This window comes from Psammomys obesus, unplaced genomic scaffold, assembly GCF_907164565.1.
Source record: "Psammomys obesus unplaced genomic scaffold, mPsaObe1.curated_primary_1811, whole genome shotgun sequence".
Taxonomy (NCBI): Eukaryota; Metazoa; Chordata; class Mammalia; order Rodentia; family Muridae; genus Psammomys; species Psammomys obesus.
Window position 1 is genome coordinate 14,305,964 of NW_026596088.1, and position 19,244 is coordinate 14,325,207.

Sequence of the window (19,244 nt, forward strand, 5' to 3'; positions counted from 1 at the left end):
GGACCTGAAGGGAGGAAGCACTGGAGTGAAACTGGAAAATCAGCTATGTTGGATACTCTGAAGACAGATCATCTTTGAGACAGACCTCTCTATGTGACCCTTGCTGGCCTGGAACTAGCCACATAGACCAAGCTGGCCTCCAACCTACTGGGAGTAAAGGCATATACCACCATGCATAGCTCTGAAGACAGACCTTTGATCTAGATCTTTAAATCAGTCAGCCTCAAAGCCAAAGCCTGTCTGTTATAGAAACCAGACTAGAAATATGAAACTGACACACAAAAAATATTCAGAATCTAAAGAAACAAATCAATATGATTAAAACCATGAAATCCTACAATGGAACAAAAAAATACAAATGCATTTAATAATAATACATCATTTTAAATGTAATTATACCATTTAAATTGTCTGCCTTTCTTTACAGTAAATAAAGTATACACTGTCTGGAAATAGGAAGGCTGGCTCTTAGCAAAGATAGAAAAAGAACAGTAAGAGCAGTTTGCTGCTCCTGAACCTAGAACCTAGTTACAAAGTTACCATGACTAAGGCCACAGGGTACTAGGCTACACAGTGACACAGAGGGTAAACAGGGCCCAGAGGCCCGTTACAGGGAAAGACTCAGCTGGAAAAAGATTAATATTTATTAAGTATATCTATTTTCATTTTTACTTTGTGTCACGTGTGTGTGTGTGGCTACACACGTGTGCAGGTCAAAGGAAAAGCTACAGGAGTTAGTGCTTTCTCTTCTTCCACCATGTGAGTGCCAGGAATTGAACTCAGATTCTTAGATTTGGCAGCAAGCACTTTACTCACTGAGCCATCTTGCTAGCTGATCCCCAAACCCCAGGCCCCACAATTTAATCCTAATTTTGTGTTTCTGCTACTGTCAGGACAGCCACACACCCTAGTTTTATAATTATCCTTAATGCTCAGGATTCCCAACTGTTATTTCCTGTCTCTCAAGACTACTCTTGTGTCTATAATTATACACTATTTGACCCTTGAAAAGGTACTTTCTGGTCATTGCTGCTGGCAAGCATAGAGAGTGACCTCTGGCTCTCCCTCCTCTTTAAGCTTTAATGTGCAGTTACTAAATTCCATTTAAAACCTCTTACTGGAGCCCCACTGAAGCCATTTCAGGAAAGCTCATGACCCCTATTAAATTCACCATCAATTCAACCCATCCGTATCCTTTCCTGCCTTTTTAACACCAGTCTCACATAGCCTGAGCTGTGTTCGGGAGGCCAAGGCAGGCCACACTGCAGGGCTCTGCCTAAGCTCTTAAATCCTTCCCTCTCCTGCCAGGCATCCACTAGGCTTGGTTGGAAGCTGTCTTGACATAGGCAGGGTAGGCTCCTGCACCAAAACTGTTGCAAAAAACCCCTCAATCTTCAGGTGGGGGGTGGGTAAGGTAGAAGACACTGGAAAGTAGTAGGTTAAGGGACTGCCCCCTACAAACCTTACCCACAAAAGCAACTAACCCCGAGAAGAAAAACATGTTTGTAAAAGAAGAAAGCATGAACTATGCGAGGTGAATGTAGCTATTTCCTAACATGAGATGAAGTGCCTTGAGTTTCTGTGTTTGTTTTGAGGGAAGGACTCTAGTTAGTAGCTGAGGCTGTCCTGGAACTAGGGAGGTTCATGCCTCAGTCTCCCAAGTGCTGGGATTACAGGCGTGAGCCAATACTCCTCACTGAAATTTAAACTAAAAACAAGTTTTGTTTTGTTTTGTTTTTTTTTAAAAGGTAAAACTGGCAAAGCAACAATATCAAACTCAAGGTGCCAGGTCTTAACAGGGGGTACCAGTCAGCTGTAGCCAACCTGGCCATCACCCACAATGCCTACAGCTAGGAAGTGGGAACATCTTGACCCAGAGGCCCTTCTATAACTCCAAGGAGGCCTCTCACCAAGGAGATCAGTACTGGCCAGCTGGGCAGGACCTCCCTCAGAGAAGGCCAGCACAGAATACCCTGTTTGCTCTCAGGTACTGCCCAGTCACTGTTACCTTTCCGGTGTAACAGGGAAGAGGCAGGAGTGGAAGAGAAAGGAGAGCTGAAAAAGTCCTTGTCTACTGGAAGGCCAGGCTGCCCAGAGGACGTTTCTGTAGCGGCCAACTTACCTCTACTTTTTCTACTACTTGTTTCCCAAAGGAACACACTTTGGTAGAACAGGTAACCGTCATGTTTTCAGAACTCTCGTACTGACTGCTCACACCATAAAAGGCCCCGGCATCATCTTGGATATTGCAGTTTAGGTCCGCCTGTTGGAAGGAATCAGGGACAAATTATTCTCATTCCCTACGCTCACAGTGGCAAAGAACAGAGTTAGCCATTGAACAGCTATGCCATGGACAAGAAAGAGATGCCTCTCTATAAATACCACCTTGATGAGAAGCCACTTCCTTTCCAGGTGGAGCCAAGGATGACCTTGAACTCCAACTCCTAAGTGCTTACAGGAATGTGCTGCCACACCCAGTTCCCAGTTCCCAGGGGTTGAATCCAGCCAGGGGCTCAGGCATGCTAGGTAAGGACTCTACCAGCTGAGTCCTGCAGGGGTAGGCTTTTGGGAAGTCCTCCCTTCAGAGGACATGCTACCAGTGTGCATTCAGCTTGATGTCCTTGCATTCAGTATTGCAAAAGGGCTGTACCCTTGTCATGAAAATTCTAGAAGTTTCTAAAATGTACAGAAAGCAGGGCATGAATTGACTATGTGAGACTTAAAAGAACAGGGCCCTGAAGCTGCTACAAACACCACATCCAGTAAGAAAAGGCTTCCTACTAATGAGCACAAAAGATGTTGAATCACAGCTACTCATGTCACACGTTCTCATGAATGGCCTACTATGTAAGGCTCATGCTGGACTTGATGGCTACACCCTAATGTGGGAGACAAGTACAGAGGAATGGCTATACAGACAGGGAGCAAGTGTCACACCAAGGGATGATGGGATGTCTTTGTTAAGGACCGGCACATGCGGAGGGGAAGGGGGCCTGGAGTGCTTCTTCCAGGAGGAGTTCCTGCATGAACTGAGGAGACCAGGAGGACCGACAGCCTAGGCTGTGGTGGGCTAAATTTAAGAAAAGGGGGTTGCATCTTGGAGCAAACCGTGGACCCTAGAAAATTCTGGTGCCAGGTATCAAGATTAAAGCAGAGCTTGCCAGAGCAATGTCTGCAGGGCATGGGGGGGGGGGGGTCATGCCCACGGGCTTAGGCTGATGGTACGGCCTGACTGTGGGGGATGTGCAACTCCCATGGCAGGAATGTGCAGCTTTGGTGACGTGACTAGGATTTTGTCCCTGTAAATGGAAGGATGCTCACAGAAAGGTGCCACGTTCTCCACAAGAGGCCCTCCCAGCCAGCCGTGGTAGGGCATACCTGTTATCCCAGCACTGGCGGAGCCAGAGGCAACAACTTGACAATACACACAATACACTCCTGTTCTGTAGGAAAGGAGGTTCCCAAGTGACTTTGTTTCTGCTTTAGAAAATCCTACCTTTAAAAGGGAATACTTGTAATTATAGGCATGGCAGCACACGCCTATAATTCTATCACTGATGAGACAGAGGCAGGAAGATCACCACAAGTTCAAGGCCAGCCTAAACCACATAGTAAGTTTCAAGTTATCCAAGGCTACTCTGGGAGATCCTGCCTCAGAGAGGGGAAAGAAAGAAAGAAAAGTGGGTAAACTGTTAGTTATTATTTAAAGAAATATGAGGCTGGGGTCAATCGATCTTCTCTGCAAGAGGTTTACTGAGAGGTATGGAGGGAGTGGGGGAAACAGGACATGGTGGGAGAGAGAAAGAGAGAGAGAGAGAATGAGAGAGAAAGAGTGAGAGAGAGAGTAAGAGAGAGACCATGTGTTGAGGTTGGCCCTTTAAGGGGCAAGGTAACCAACCATGCCTTCCAGGTGTGGCCACCTGGCCAGCGACACATGATGACACCATAAGTTGCTGGGTAACCCAGGAGCAGGTTGTATTCCAAAATACTAACATAAACTATGTGCTGAAAAGAAAACATAAACCAACTTCATCTTTTAGGGTAAACAACCTAGTTCTTTTGGGTTATTTTGAAAGACACAGTGAAGGAAACAAGCAGGGGATGAATAATGCCTAGGAAAGGATGGGGAGCTGATGGGACAGTGATGGAATGAAACTGTCCCTACAGAGTATTAATCTCAATTCAATTAAAATACCCTCAGCAACTTGTCAATGTACATACACAGCTTGAAAGTTTAGAATGACAGCCACGGTGTGACTTCAGTCAAGTTGATGACAGTGTTCAGTGCTCACACTCCCGCCCCTATGAGCTGAAGGGAAGATGCTGCCCCTGGTGGCCACAAACCTAGACTCCTAAGAAGAGTGGACTGGGTGCTCTCTTTCTTTACTCCCAGTGTTAACTGGCACTCTAGCTGAAATTTCAAACTCTAAAGAGAGAGAGGATGGAAGCGGCTGAGCCTATATCCTCACCATCTCTAAGCTACTGTCATTCACTTGCAAATCTGTTCTAGGAAACCCACGACTGAGGTTGTAGCTGAGAGGCACTGCCTGCTCAAAATGAAGCTGCATCTCCTGGGCTCAGACAGTTCCAAGCTGGCACACACTTAACTCGAGAAAAACAAACAAATAAAACCCTGTAATGTATTTGTGTGTTGCTAAAGTCTAGTAACATAAGCTGTGCATGCTAATTTAATGCATGTATGTGCTGTGTATAAAAAATAAACCTTCAATTTATCACTTCCTTAATGAGGAATTAGGCAAACAACCTGGAGGGGGGGTGTATTTTATAAGATGACTAAGAAGATGTACTTAGAACTGTGCCCACATGATAATAATAAAAAGAGGAGTTTTTAAAACAAATGGGTTTTGACACTGTCTGTCAATTCTGCATAGACAACAGCACTCTTAGCTTAAGCCCGCTGCAGATCAGGTTCATTTCTATGCTGCCCTGGGTCACTGCAGTGTCTTAGGACTATCCAGACAGTGCTGATGAGCTACCATCAAACTGATCCTCAAAAATGAAGTTATGGTCAGGAGTGGTGGAACAGCCGGGTTATCCCAGCAGCACAGAAGCAGAAGGACTGCAGCAAGTTTGAGGCAGTGTGGTCTACAATCAATTCAAGGTCAGGCAGGGCTACATAATGGGACCTGGTGGTCCATTAAAGGTCTGGAGGAGCTGGGCTTGGGTGGCACATGCCTTTAATCCCAACACTTGGGAGGCAGATCTCTGTGAGTTCGAAGCCAACATTGTGTACAGAGAGAATTTTAGGACAACCAAGGCTACACAAAGAAACTATGTCTTTAAAAAAAAAAAAAAAAAAAAAAGATTAAAACACTAGCTGCTTTTCCGGAGGACCTGGGTTTTATTCTCAGCGCTCAAAACTGACATGGAGACTTACAACTGTCTGTAATTCTAGTTCCAAGAGAACTGATGCCCTTTTCTTGCCTCCTTTAGTATCAGGTGCTCATGCAGCACATCAATTCCACAAGAGTAGATGTACCCAGGCATGCTAAAGAGACAGACAGACAGACAGAGAGACAAATAAATAATTTTTTTTAAAAAGGAAGGGCCAAGCATGGTAGCACACAGCTTTCATCTCAGCACTTGGAGGACAGGGGCAGGCAGATCTCTGTGAGTTTGGGCGAGCCTGGTCTACAAAGTGAGTCCAGGATAGGCAGGGCTACACGCAGAGAAAACCTGTCTGGACCTCCCACCTTGGAACCCTCCCAAAAAAGGGAAGAAATCTTGAAGGTGCTAGAACTGAAATTTAGTTGGTACAATGCTTGAGAACCATGCACAGGACCCTGGTTCAAATGCTCAGCACCTCAAGGAGGCAAAGATAGGACACTCAGGAGGCAGAAGGATCAGAAGTTCAAGGTCATCCTCAGTTACACAGTGCCAGTATGAGATGTATGTGGTGCTGTCTCAAACAAAACAAAGCTCAAGAAGTGGCCTCACACAGTGTTTACCCTGATACTGTTTGTCCTTCAGGCATTTTATTAGTGACACTCAGCCTTGTTGTTCATTCACCCTTGTTACTTTAGCACAGACAGGCTTCAAAACTTATTTTTCCTTTCTCTTACATGCTGAGAGAACTTAAAATTGGAGACATATATTTCAGAGTTTAGACTTTGAAAGGCTTCTCCAGTGAGTGGCAAAGAATACATTTGCAGGCAATATCACAACTGTTTTACAAAAACTATCCTTGCTGGGTGCGGTGACGTACCCCTTTGATCCCAATGCTCAGGAAGGCAGAGGCAGGTGGATCATTTTAAGTTTGAGGCCAGCCTGGTCTACAAAGTGAGTCCAGGACAACTAAGGCTACACAGAGAAAAATTCTTGTCTCAAAAAACAAAAAAACAAACTAAAACAAAACAAAGCTATCCTTGCACATGAAAAATAATTACGCAGTCACCAACTGTATCACAGATGCTCTTTAGGAATGTTCTAGGAGAAGAAACTGATGTGAACGATAGTTAGCCATCAGTTGATAGCACTAAAACTCTTCTAGAAAGAAATGTAGTCAACAAAAGAAAGAATACAAGCAATAAAAAAGGAGACAGTTGTAATGAATCTAGGGCTCACAGAAACTTGCTATCCAACCTGTTGACTTCCCCACAACCAAAACCACCCAACTCATGCAATTCTAAAGGCAAGAAAATAAGAAAGAAAAAGTATGCACTCTTGGGGGTTCAAAATATTCCTGCCAGTTTTTTTTTTAACCTAACAGGAGTGTTTTCTGAAAGCAAATAAACACAAAAGAGTAGCAGAAGAAAACCCATCCTCTTGCTGCAGATGCTCTCAAAATGCATCCTGTAGCCTGGCTAGTTGAACAGGTTGACTGGAGTGGGCTCTGAAAGGAGAGGGGCGGACAGCACAAGGAGGCAGCCCTTCTGAGAAAACCATTCAGTTGCTCTACAGATGAATGGACTTCAGGGTTCAACTATTTGTCCTCTGTGCAGAAGCCTCTTTGGCAGGCCCCAATGTCTAAGTATTTCTACACATTTCTTCAGCAACATTGCAGGATACAGTCAATGGTCTCATTAGTTCCTTTCTATCCAATGTGCTTCTTACTGCTGCTGCAACAAACTCTTGTCTTAGTTGGGTTTCTACTGCTGCAACAAAATACCATGACCAAGAAGGAAGTTGGGGAGAAAAGGATTTATTCAGCTTACACTTCCACATCGCTGTTCATCCCCAAGGAAATCTGGACAGGAACTCAAACAGGGCAGTACCTGGAGGCAGGAGCTGATGCAGAGGCCATGGAGGGTGCTCCTTCCTGGCTTGCATCCCAGGGATGGCACTACGCACAATGGGCTGTGCCCTCCTCCACTGGTCATTAATTGAAAAAATATCTTGCTGCTAGGTCTCATGTAGGCATATCCTCAACTGAGGCTTCGGCCTCTCTGATGACTCTAGCTTTTGTCAGGTTGACACAAAACCAGCCAGTACAAACTGCTGCAGGTTGAGAGGCTTAAAACAACATTAACTGAAAAGGCACAGGCTAAACCCATGGTGTGGATTACCAATGGTGTCTCCTATTGGAGACAGGGAAATCTGTTTCTTAGCCTCCTCTTCTAGTGTCTAGGGACACCCAAATCCCTCCTCTATAGCTCTCACTTTCATTCCTTATCTATCTGGGTGTGTGTTCCTTCTGCAACACTGTCCCCAGGATGACAAACTCAGTTGGAAAATGTAAGCGATCCTCCTACTGAGCTAGCTTCACAGATCTCCTCCCCACGCCTTGCTGGGGAGTGTGCCATAGCACAGACCCCACAGATACAGACATGGCACTTCCTGGGGCATCACGACTCTGCCTAGCACACGTGCTGACAGGCTGGGTTTATTAAGAGAAAAGCATCTCCTTCAGGTCAAGTGGACAGAATCTCGGGCCTGGATGGAGACATAACATTCTGCTTGGGCAGGGTCAAGGGCCGGGCTAAGGTGCTGCCCTTTAGTTAGTACCACTCCTAGGAAAGTAGGTTCACCCCAAAGAGTAATACTTTGTGCTTTAATGAGACAAAATACTTTTCTCCCAGAATTCCTGCCCTAGGTTGGCAGTGTGCTGGGCTCCATGAACCTGCCCACTTTCCTGAATTACTCAGAAAAGCTTAATCTTCTTTCTTCTTCTGTTCTAAGCTGTGTTCCACAGCTTCCATGTGGACTCTGGTCTTCCTTACACTTTCTCCCTTCCCCAACCCCCACCACATGGTTACCTTCAGGCTGACCTTCAGTTTAATTCAAATGGCACCCCTCCTGTCCCCTTCTCTTCTCCATTCCCCTTTGCCAAGCAGTGCTAAGATTTGCAGTTTGTCTGCCCTGAGGATTTTTTTTTTTTTTAACTCTAAAACAGCTGCCTTCCCACTCCATTTGAGTCCATGCTTAAGTTCTTTTACTAATGAGAATAAGAACTCTAAGAATGGACCCCCAATTTCCCTAGTATCACTGCTTCCGGTAACTCCTAACCAGATCTCCAGGTGTTGGAAGACAATTTTGACACTGTCTTCAATTTTGCTGAACTCTCCTATCCTCTCCCAGTCCCTCCAGTGGGCTCTGTGCTAGGACTCAAATTACAAATTTCTGTTTTCAGTAAGCCTGGTGTTAGGTTCCCTCTACCTAGTCCAGATATTCTGGATGCTACTTCACCTGTCACGGTCTCGTCTCTGTCATCTGACCAATGGTACGAACAGCAGGCCTCAACATTTCTCATCTTTAACAGAGAAGTTGGCACAACCATCAGCTGCTGTGGTACAGTGGGGAGTCGGGGCATACCAACGCACCTGCAGGCTGCAAGCTGCTGTGCTGACGACAGTAAAAAACACCAGCCATTATTGCTTTTAACTCTGCAAGTGAAAGACTGACCAGGACAGAGCCTCACGTCCCATCTACAGACACCTAGCATGATCAGTAAACATGACAACAGCCATCAAGACACCAAGCTTAGCTTCAATCCACATGTGTGAACGGCAGGCTGGCTTTTCCCAGATAAACAGAGTGGGAGGTTTCCCTGATTGGTGAGTTTCACGACAAACCTGGCACACTGGGTATAACTACTCAGACAGGTACAAACCCACCCCTCTCCACAAAGGCACAGGTAAAGATATCACGGGATCCCACAAGAAATCAACAAAGAAGGCCACTAACATGCTTTGAGTGGATTAAAGACTCCAAGATCTATTTGCAGGCAAGTTCTGAAAAGCAGGATGGGAGCGTAGGCAGGTTTCAAAGGCAGGTCAAACAAATAACAACAACAACAACAACAATAGCACAAAAAAAGGGGTGCCCCTGGGGCTGGGGCTGTGACCCAGTTGGGAGAGTGCTTGATGACTGTACATGGGGATATATGCAGGTTTGAGCTTCAGTACTCACAAACCAGGAATGCTGGTGCATGACTGTAATCCCCACACGAGACACAGACAGAAGGATCAGGAGTTCAAGGTTAGTCTTTGCTACATGAAACTCTTTAAGGCATGGTTTCTCCTCACTGTCCTCTTATTCAATAAGCCTGCCTATTCAAGGCTGTGGTTCACTGTTGAAATTCATGTTTGTCTGGTTTTTTGTTGTTGTTGTTTGTTTTTAATGTGTGCAGCTTTTGGGTAAGCATTAAAAATGCAATTATCTTTAAAAAATGAAGCCTCATCCAGGTGTGAGGGATCCAGACCCTAAAGAGGGGGATAGGGCCAAGAACAGAGCAACTGTTCCCACAAAACCTGTGGCCTCTGGAGAACTAGCTGCAGGGGGAGAAGCAGCAGGAGATAAAGGCCCACGCTGCCAACACTGGGAGCTGGCAGCCCATATAGCAAGGATACTTGGCTGTGTCACAGGTTGATGAGGCAAAGCTTGCTGGCCCATGGGTGGGAGAGAACCCCTAAAGTTAAGACATCAAGGTGCAGGGGGTAGGCTGTGGAGGACATGCCCTTCCTACTTACTTATCTCCCTTCATTCTTCAGTGTGCAAAAGGGCTGGGCAGGGATTATGAAGTTGCAAAAATGAAAACCATCCAGGACTGTCCTTGACAAGAGCCAGTGTAATAGGCGCTGATGGATGGGCTGTTTCCAAACCACCACTTTGAATCTCTCCTCTGCATCCTCTCTGAGCCATGATCAAAGGACCAAGATTTCAAATTGTGAAGCAATTTTTTCCCAATGGCAGCATCTGGCTGTTTGGCAGGCAGCACCAGGAGCTGGGCCCTGCTGTGGGCGGCTGTCCAGGCTTGCCACATGGTGAGGCCGGGCCAGGCAGGGCACGCCTTGCAGGCTTTGCAGCTGCTCCCACAGGCACTAAAGGACAATTGCTTTGCACAGGGCAAAAGGGCCTTGAGAGACTGGGCCTATCTGGGGGGTGAGGGGGTAGGTCTGGAGAAAGCTGGCGGCCCTAGAGCCCTCCCAGCCTGCTTCATTTGCATGCATCTGTACCTTGGCCTAGACTCCTGAAACCAGCCCTACAGGCAGGGGAGGCTGGAGTGACCATGAACACCTCTCCAGTTAGACAGCCTCCTATGGGGATGAGAGCGGAGAGAGGAGCTGCCCGCAGGGCGCTGGGCCCCTGAGTGCAGGCTCCATTCACTGGAGCCATTGTGCCCCTGCCCAACACAACTGAAGCAGAGGCAGCTCTCGGTGCACAGCTGTTTTAAATAAGAATAACAGGAATAAACTCAGCCAGCCCAGCTCTTCAAGTTACTTCCCACTAATTATGGCATATATTTACATCCACAAAATAGACGATTTTTAAAAACACCACCAGGGCCCCTTTATTGTGCAGATTGCACGCCCCTATTTGAATTTCATAAACATTTAGTACTTCAAAGAATCTTAAAAGCTTGCCCTAATTACAATAAGCCTGGTCTGAAAAGACCGTCTGTTTGCATTGCAAATTTCTCACCAATATCAGCACTCATTTACAAAAATGCAATTAATATCACCCACAAAACTCCAGGTAATGGACCAGAGTAGAGTACAGGCTGGGACTGTGCTGGAGTCAAGGTCTCAGCCCTATGAATTAAGTCCATACTCAGGCCAGTGCCTTCCAACTGAGTCAAGTAATGAGTCCTGGGCGCCCAGCAGAGGCAGCCTGACCCCAGTTCATCAGGTGTGCGAATGCTGCCGCTTTCCCAGGAAATGGGGCTGTCTTCTAGACTGAAGTCTCCGTACAAGAAATATCTTTCTTAAGTAAGCAACGACCACCAGGCAACCAATCGCACACAGTGCAGTAACAATTAATTATATGTGGATAAGCCTCAGGGCGCCCAGTGAAATCTGCACAGCAGATGAGCATCACACGGGTACTTCGGTACTTGAATGTTCCAACGATCTCAGAGACACCTGTGGTGGAATTTAAATTAACGTGGGAAGCCTTCAGTGTTAGTTACTAACCCAGTCATTCTACCAATGTAATGAATCATCTTTACTAAAAAGAACAAAACTTATCTTCAAATTCCAACTGCTGTAAGAAAACATAAGCCGCTGGGGGACGAGTGTATAGCTGTGCAGTGCTGACACCCACGATCCTTTCTGTAGTAGAAACACTGTGTCCTCACGTTGAAATTGTATTCCTGTATCTGCTTGAACTACTGGTAACTAACTTGTATTACTTCCAGAAGATTTTTATGTTTTTTTTTTTTTTTTTTTTACTATGTGTATGTGTGTCTCTGTACATAAGTGCAGGTGTCCTGGGAAGCCAGAGCTGTCTGACTCACAGGAGCTGCAGCTACAGGTGGGTGTGTGGTGGGATCCGAACTCTCGTCCTCTGGAAACGCAGTATATGTTTTTAGCTGTTAACCTCCAAGCCTTCTCTCTAGGCCCCTAGTTTGAAGTGTGAGGGAGAGAGGGCTGATAAAGGGTTCCTCTGTGAGTACTGGTCTAAGCTCGGTGGTTGAGTGCTGGAGTGCCTGCTTGACTTACACAACAAAAAACAAAATAAGCGTGGGAAGAGCGGTGCCACCATATTCCTCCCCCGACCTGGGACAGCAACAGTGTTTAAACAGCCACACACAACAATGGCTGCACCCTGTCCTGGGTTTGGCCAGCAAATACTAAGCCCGATGCCCCAGGAGGACTGGCCAGGCAACGGGCAGGGGATTCTCCCAATGCGGTCAGGGCAACTCCAGAGGAAGAGATTCCTTGTGGACTCCACAGGCTGCCCCCATGCCAGATGACCGGCTCACCTCTTCTCAGGTTCATAAAATTCTCTCGTATAGTTAGTAAGTTAACTTGTGTTTTTAATTCCTTTAAAAAGTGGTTATGCAGGCACGGTGGTATACACCTTTAATCCCAGCACGCAGCAGAGGAAGGCAGATCTTTGTGAGTTCAAGGCCAGCCTGATCAACATAGTGGGTTCTAGGACAACTAAGGTTACATGGTAAAAGTCTGTCTCAAAAACCAAAACCACACACCAACAACGAAAAGTAGTTAAACATGTAAAATGAAGTGAACATTAACAGACTGTTATTTATAGTGAATGTAATTCCAAAAACAGTACAGAGAAAAGCATTATTAAGAACATCGGGAGGCCAAGGGTAGTGACACACGCCTTTAACCCCAGCACTGGAGGCTTTAACCCCAGAGGCAGGCTGATCAGTTCCAGGCCAGCCTGGTCGACAAAGTGAGTTCTGGACAGCCAGGGCTACACAGAGAAACCCTGTCTTAAAAAGAAAAAGGAAAAAGAAAACCCTTTGTGACTCCAGTTTCAGGAAAAAAGAATATAGGTTAATATATATTTTAGTTTCTAAGATATAACTACTTACAATGAATTGGAAGGAAAACAAATCATTAAACGCTCATTTAAAAATTTTATGCCTTATAACAGGATACATATCTGTACAACTAACAAGTTTTTGAAAGATTTATTGTATTTTGGATTGGGCATGGTGCCTTATGCCTTTAATCCCTGCACCTGAGAGGCAGAGTTAGGGAGATTTCTGTGAATTTATGGGCAGCCTAGTCTACATAGTAAGTTCCAGAGCAGCTAGCAAGGTGACTCCTCCCTCTCAAAAGGAAAACAAATATATTTTTATGTGTGTGTACGCACATGTATAGACTTGTGTATGTGTACATGCATGCTCATACTCATGCATGTGCACTCAGCAGCCTAAATGGGTGTCAGATCCCTGAGAGCTGGAGTTACAGAAGGTTGGGAGCCACCTGATATAGGTGTTGGGATTTGAACCCTGGTCCTCTGTAAGAGTTAGCAGACCCTGTTAGCCACTAAGCCATCTCTCCAGGCCCTAGCTGTTTTATTACTTCCTCATTACTCCAATTAAGTTTAAGAATAAGGTTTCATCACATTAAGCCCTGTTATGAATTGTTTGGGTATGTAAGGTGAAAACATACAGCTTTCCTGACACAAGTATTTCCAATCTTGACACTCCTGAGCCCTATCAGGACTGAAAAGTAGAATCCTCTCAAAGATACTAGCTTCATTGTCATCCCTCATTCAGTGAAACCCTTGAATTCACTTCCTTTGCAAATGTCATTTGGTTTGATTCTGCCCAGCCCGGCCCAGCACAAGGCTTCCGTCACCTGGGTGTCCACTGGGTGGACACCTACATTGTGCCATTTGTTTTGCTGGTGGGGCTGTGAAACGGCAGCACAGGTATTTTTCCGTAGGGAACACCTCAGGTTGTCTTGCCTTACTAAGCCCAGGTCAGGCACTCTGAAAATGGAATTTCAACAGCAATCAAATGAGCAAATTAAGAGTCCTCCTGATGTGAGAAAGAGGCAAAAGGGAGGCCGGCTGCGCACTGGGTCTCTGTTGTAATTTACCGAATTCCCACTAAGAAGAGAATCTGCTGAATGAATTTCTAATATAAAGGCTGCTTCAAACGGAGCATTAAACCTCCTGAAGCATCGTCCACGGCACGAGCCTACTGATACCCAAAGATGGAGATGCTAAGAGCTCAACTCACAGTCACCAAGTCATTACAGGAGCCAGGGAGACTGCAAACTGCAGCCTGATTGAAACTGCCTTCTCCCCTCGGCTCTAACATTTGAAAGCCAGTTTCCTCATAAAGGTTAAGGGCTCCCAACAGTGGTGCTCAGTGAGTCACAGTGTCGATCATATTCATCGAAGTGCGCAATTTTAATCCTGTAAATCTGAAGAGAACAGATAAGTACCTGGGCTCAGGCAGGAACATTCTAAGTTTGCACACCACAAGCTCCACATCTGCAATCTAGGCCTCCTTATTAGAAGACATTATCAGGAGAGCCACGACTCAAGGGGCCCCTCAGGAAAAGCAGCTCATCCACTGGGTAAAAGAGGCAATTCTGGAAGCAAAGCTCCCCAAAAAATCCATCCAAGCAACTTCTGCACCAATTCACATTCAAACAAAATGTTAATTATAAGAAATCTCATCATTAAACCCCACTGCTGTTAAATTAAAAGTAGTGCAAGTGGTTTCCTCTAATTATCTTATACTTTCTTATTAACTTGAATAAACAACCCCATTTCCTATCTTTAACAATATGACTCAAATTTGACTCAAGGACTGTTCTTAGGCTTAAAACACAGCTCTTGTTTTTCATAGTTCACATCTATTTTCTATACTGTAGACAGATTTTACCTTACCTTATAACAGTGTCAAAAACAAATTATATAAGCAAGTTATATGTTACTATACACCTTTTAAAAGTTAAGCATGCAAGCTTATAGAGACAGATGATAGACAGATACATACACACATACAGAGATATATAGATATAGATACAAATATCGATTTAGTTTTTGTTTTTCAAGACAAGAGTTTTGTCCTGTGTAACCCAGGCTGTCCTGGAAGTCTCACTGTACACCAGACTGGTCGTGAATTCAGAGATCCAACTGCCTCTGCCTCACCACCAGACCTAGCTGAGCACAGCTATGTTTTCTAAAGTACTGAGAAGGGGCCCCAGGTGCTGGGAATACCTTTAATCCCAGAGGCAGAGGCAGTCCAATCTCTGAGTTTGAGGCCAGCCTGGGTTACAAAGAGTAAATCTTCCTCAAAAGGGGGGAGATGAACTGGGGGAGGGGGAAGGGCCGGGAATAGTATTGTTTCACATTTGTAATAGGTTATTCAAGAGATTACACCAGCTTTTCTTCTATGCAGTGTCCAGGAGACCAAGGGTCACTCTCTGGTGTTGCCCCTCAAGAGATGCTTACCTTGTTTTCTTATTTATTTTAATGACATTTTATCTGTTTGTTATGTGAGGGCAGCACATGTGGGAAGACCAGAAAACAACTTCTTGGTTCTTCTTTAAACCCTGTGGGTCTTGGGGACTGAATTAGATCATCCAGATCATCAAGCTTGGCAGTCTCTACCCACTGAGCCACCAGCTGGCCTCATCTTACATTCTGGGGCAAGGTTTCCCCCTGCCTGAATACTCCCTAAATGGGCTAGGCGGGCTAGCCAGACTGCTCAGGAGTCCACCTTCACCTGCCTCCCTGACCCTGGGGTTACAAGTGCATGTCACCACACATGGCTCTCTACATGGGAGCAGGACACCAAGCTCAGGTCCTCATCCTTGCAAGCTATCTGCTTTATTGAGCTACCTTCTCAGCCAGAGTTTTGCATGGGTTAGCTGCAGAGTGAGAGCAGTCCAAATTCACACCAGCCACGTTTGCTTCCTCCACTATGTCAAAATCCACCAGTCTGCCCAGCACGGCTCTCACTAGTCCTGTCTGTGGCTGTCATCGGAAATCCTGTAAGTACTGGGCACCTGGCAAGTTCACCAAAACAGGGACAGACTTCCCAAGCCTCTTATTTTCCTCTGCAAACTTAAATTTTATTTTAGCGACACAGAGTGTCTGCAGTCTTCCATGTTGTGATGGGCTCACTGTGTTCACTGCCAGCATGTGCTCTAGGCTCCAGATACAGTTAAATGGGGGCATTTCTAGAGCACGGCCTTGGCCTGGGTCCTACTGTATGTCCCCTCTTACCACTGCTGTCATCTGACTGAGTACCATCAGCAGGGTACAGATTAGGGCAATTCACTCCTCAGTATTCTAACGAGTACAGCTGTGATGGAATCAGTCCCCTGAAGGCTACTGAGGAAGGGCTGGAGGCAGAGCTCTGTTGGTGGGTAGGTGTGGCATCACACCCCTACAACCCTGGCACCCGGAAGTAAAGGCAGAAGGATCAGAAGTTTGGAGTCATCTCTGTGTACACAGCAGGTTCAAGACCAGGCTGGGATACCAGAAAACCTGCTGAATGAAAGGCTTGAAACAAGCAAGCAGGACTCTGAGGAACCCAGTAGGTGCTGATCTTACACGGAGTCCCTGAGCACAAACATCTTTACAGACACAGCCACCAGCTTGGAAAAATGGCCGCTGCAGCTTTCTCAAGCTGCGCGGTAGTAGCATGGCAACATCCATCCAAGCTTCAATGCTGACAGCATAACCAGTGTAACCTAGTCACCGTGGAAGGATGGAAAAGTTGAGTAAGTTTAATGTGCAAATTCCCCAAGGAATTAAAACACCCCCTTTAATCCACCATTTGTTCCCACATTGGCTAGGCTTTTTTTCTCTGGGGACAGATGCCTGGTGTCGCAAATATGGAGTCTTAGGGTGCCAAACCCTGTGACCCATGGAGAGTGGCGCTGCCTGGACACAGGGCCATATATTGAAGCTGACAGATCTGATTTCAAGTGCCAGGTCCCCAGCCTCAGGCAGTTTGTCCTTTGTCATTCCCAAGCCTGCCTTCTTAGTTGGATATGAGACAAATTCCACTTACAGCATGAAATCCATGTAAAGCACTTAGCCCATTCCTAGCACACAGCAGGCATTCAATAAATGGAAGCCACTCTGTGAATAAGGTCCCCTGGGGGCAGTCAGAGTCCAGAGGGGAGCTGAACACGTCCCAATAATTATGACCCAGCATGAGAACCGATTAACCACAAAACGAAACAGGAGTGAGGGGGGAAAATCAATGGCCTGCTTCATCGAGGAGGGTGCTGAGACAGGAAGGAGCTGGCTTGGTGATAGAAGGGGAAAAGAGAATGGTATCTGGATCATTATGAGGGTGGGAAGGTAGACAGAATGAACACGGAGGCCCAGGGCACTGCATAACCCAGGAGCGAAGAACCCTAGAAGCAGGTCATTGAGGGCCTTGAACGACACACACCTCAGGACATAAACACTTGAGGCATCTTCCTATAGACTGGGCACTCACAGCTCTCAATGCTGGCGCTTGTCTTCTGTGCTCCCCGTCCGGCACCCACATATTATACCTATGCCTGTATAGTCTGATCAGCAGGCCACTGGCCCACACTTGGCTACTAGGGGCAAAGGGACACAGAGCTTCTTCATCAGCAAGCCCACGCACCAAGGACCATTCCACACAAGCAGGAATAATTGTTTTTCTTTCTTTCTTGGTGTATGCAGGCCAGAGGACATCCTCAGGCATGTCTCCTTAGGAGTCACCCACCTTGGTTCTTTGAGACAAAGTCTCCGACTGGCCTGGAGCTCACTAAGCAGGCTATTCTGGCTGGCCAGCGAAAGTGGAGAGATCCTCAATTTGTGCCTCTCCAGAACTGGGAAGACAGGCGCATGCTGCCACATACGAGTGTGGAAAATCACACTCAGATCCCCGGGCTGGCAAGGCTAACACTTTACTGACTGCGCCATCTTCCCAGGCCAGAAAAAAACAGTTACTGACAAACCACTGTGTAGCCTCTCTGACACTTAGAAAATGTTGAAGTATACAACTCCATCTTTCTCCTGACCCTAGGTTCTGCACTCTGGTGAAAGTCACAGGTCACTTGGCTTAATAGGGTGAAAAGCAGCAAAAAGGGGGCAGTGTCTCAAGTTTCGAATTGCAACTCCAGCAGCCTGTGAGTTACCACGTGAGAAAGGCCTGGGACCCACCTACCCGGTCAGTGTGGAGCCATAGCTGGCTACACTGCACCTCGCTCCCAGGAACCAGGGAAATCACAGCCATTGTCTACTCACCCAGAACTTTACGAGGAAGAAGGCATTTTGAGGGCCCTTTCCAAACAGTTCCTTCAAGCCACCTTTCTTTTCGGGAAATTTGTCATATATCTGACGAATGTCCACGGATTCGAGCAATGGGTCACTGTAAGAATGGTTGGCATGCCCAATGTGCACGAAGAGGTGTTTGTTGTACTGCAAGAAACCATTGGAGATATTCCCATTAGACACTCTTTCATGGAACGGGGACTCACCTGTGTGAACTGAGAATGAGTGGGAACCTTGAAATCCCACCTCCGAAAATACGTACACTTACAGAAAAAAAGTCATTAGGGCATAGAGAAAAACAAACTCTGTCTCCAGGCAAGATCATGCAGTTTTCCCAAATGCCTAAGCAGAGTCTCTCAGGGTGTCAACTACCAAACCAAGAAACAATTCTACTGTCCAGTTTCACCTGGCTCACTCTTCGCAGTTCCTTATCCACAGCATAAGCCTCCTACAATTACAGCTGCTAACAGCATTACCCAGAATGCACCCTTAGCCCCAGCTTTCCAAGCAGGAGTGTGGGCACAGCAGTTTGGTGGATGGTACTCCCTTCTTCTGGGTCACCAGCCACCTCAGGAATCCATGTAAAACTTCTGTGTGCATGCAACACAGCTGAGTGCAGAGTTAGGGCCAGAATCTCCAAGGCTAAACTAGGACAGTAAGAAAAAAGCATTTTTAAAATTCCTTGATGAGGTCCAATGTTTAGCTGAATATGAAGCTATCAGACACTTGAGGCCTGCATTTCCCACCTAATGGCATGGCCCAGAGATGTTCAAACGCCCAGAGACTCCATCCAGTAGAACTCAGAAATCACAAGAAACACTGCATCTTCAGTTCTTCATATGGCAGAGCCCCTCTTCCCCCACTAAAAAGGTTTAAACCAGTTTTATCAACTATGACCCCGAGTTATACTATTACAGTAACATTCAATTGTTGAATGCTTGACAAATGCTCCTACTGCATTGCCCACTGGAAAAGAATGTACAATCCAGATGCAGTCAGCTCAAGGACAAGACCCTAGCCCAATGTATGTTATCTGTGGCAGTCGCCTTGCCTCCTTAGTGTCCAAAGTGGTAGCAATGACAGAAGGACTCTCACAGGGTTGTCAGTGCAGAAGGAAAGAAGGACAAGGTCTTGTGTCCCCATGCTGCTGTGAGCCATACTTTACATATGTATGACCTTAGGTCATTCTTGCTGCAGTAGACTGTATCTTGTCCTTAAAGAAGAGGAAACAGGAGCTCGGAGTCACACCTCGCTGTCTGAAGTCACACATTCGGAAATAGGTCTGAAGTTAAGAATAAAAC

The 19,244-nt window shown here is 46.1% G+C and overlaps 1 protein-coding gene across 5 annotated transcripts in view; it reads right to left on the minus strand.

The window, feature by feature from the left end:
* Positions 1–19,244, minus strand: part of Tead1 (TEA domain transcription factor 1) — a 226,140-nt gene that overhangs the window by 14,114 nt on the left and 192,782 nt on the right. For all 5 annotated transcript variants that reach the window (XM_055627360.1, XM_055627361.1, XM_055627362.1 and 2 more), the window contains 2 exons: positions 17,917–18,090; positions 2,123–2,263 (listed from right to left, as the gene is read on the minus strand). In XM_055627360.1, the coding sequence (XP_055483335.1) occupies positions 2,123–2,263; positions 17,917–18,090 (315 nt within the window). The remainder of the gene's footprint in view (positions 1–2,122; positions 2,264–17,916; positions 18,091–19,244) is intronic.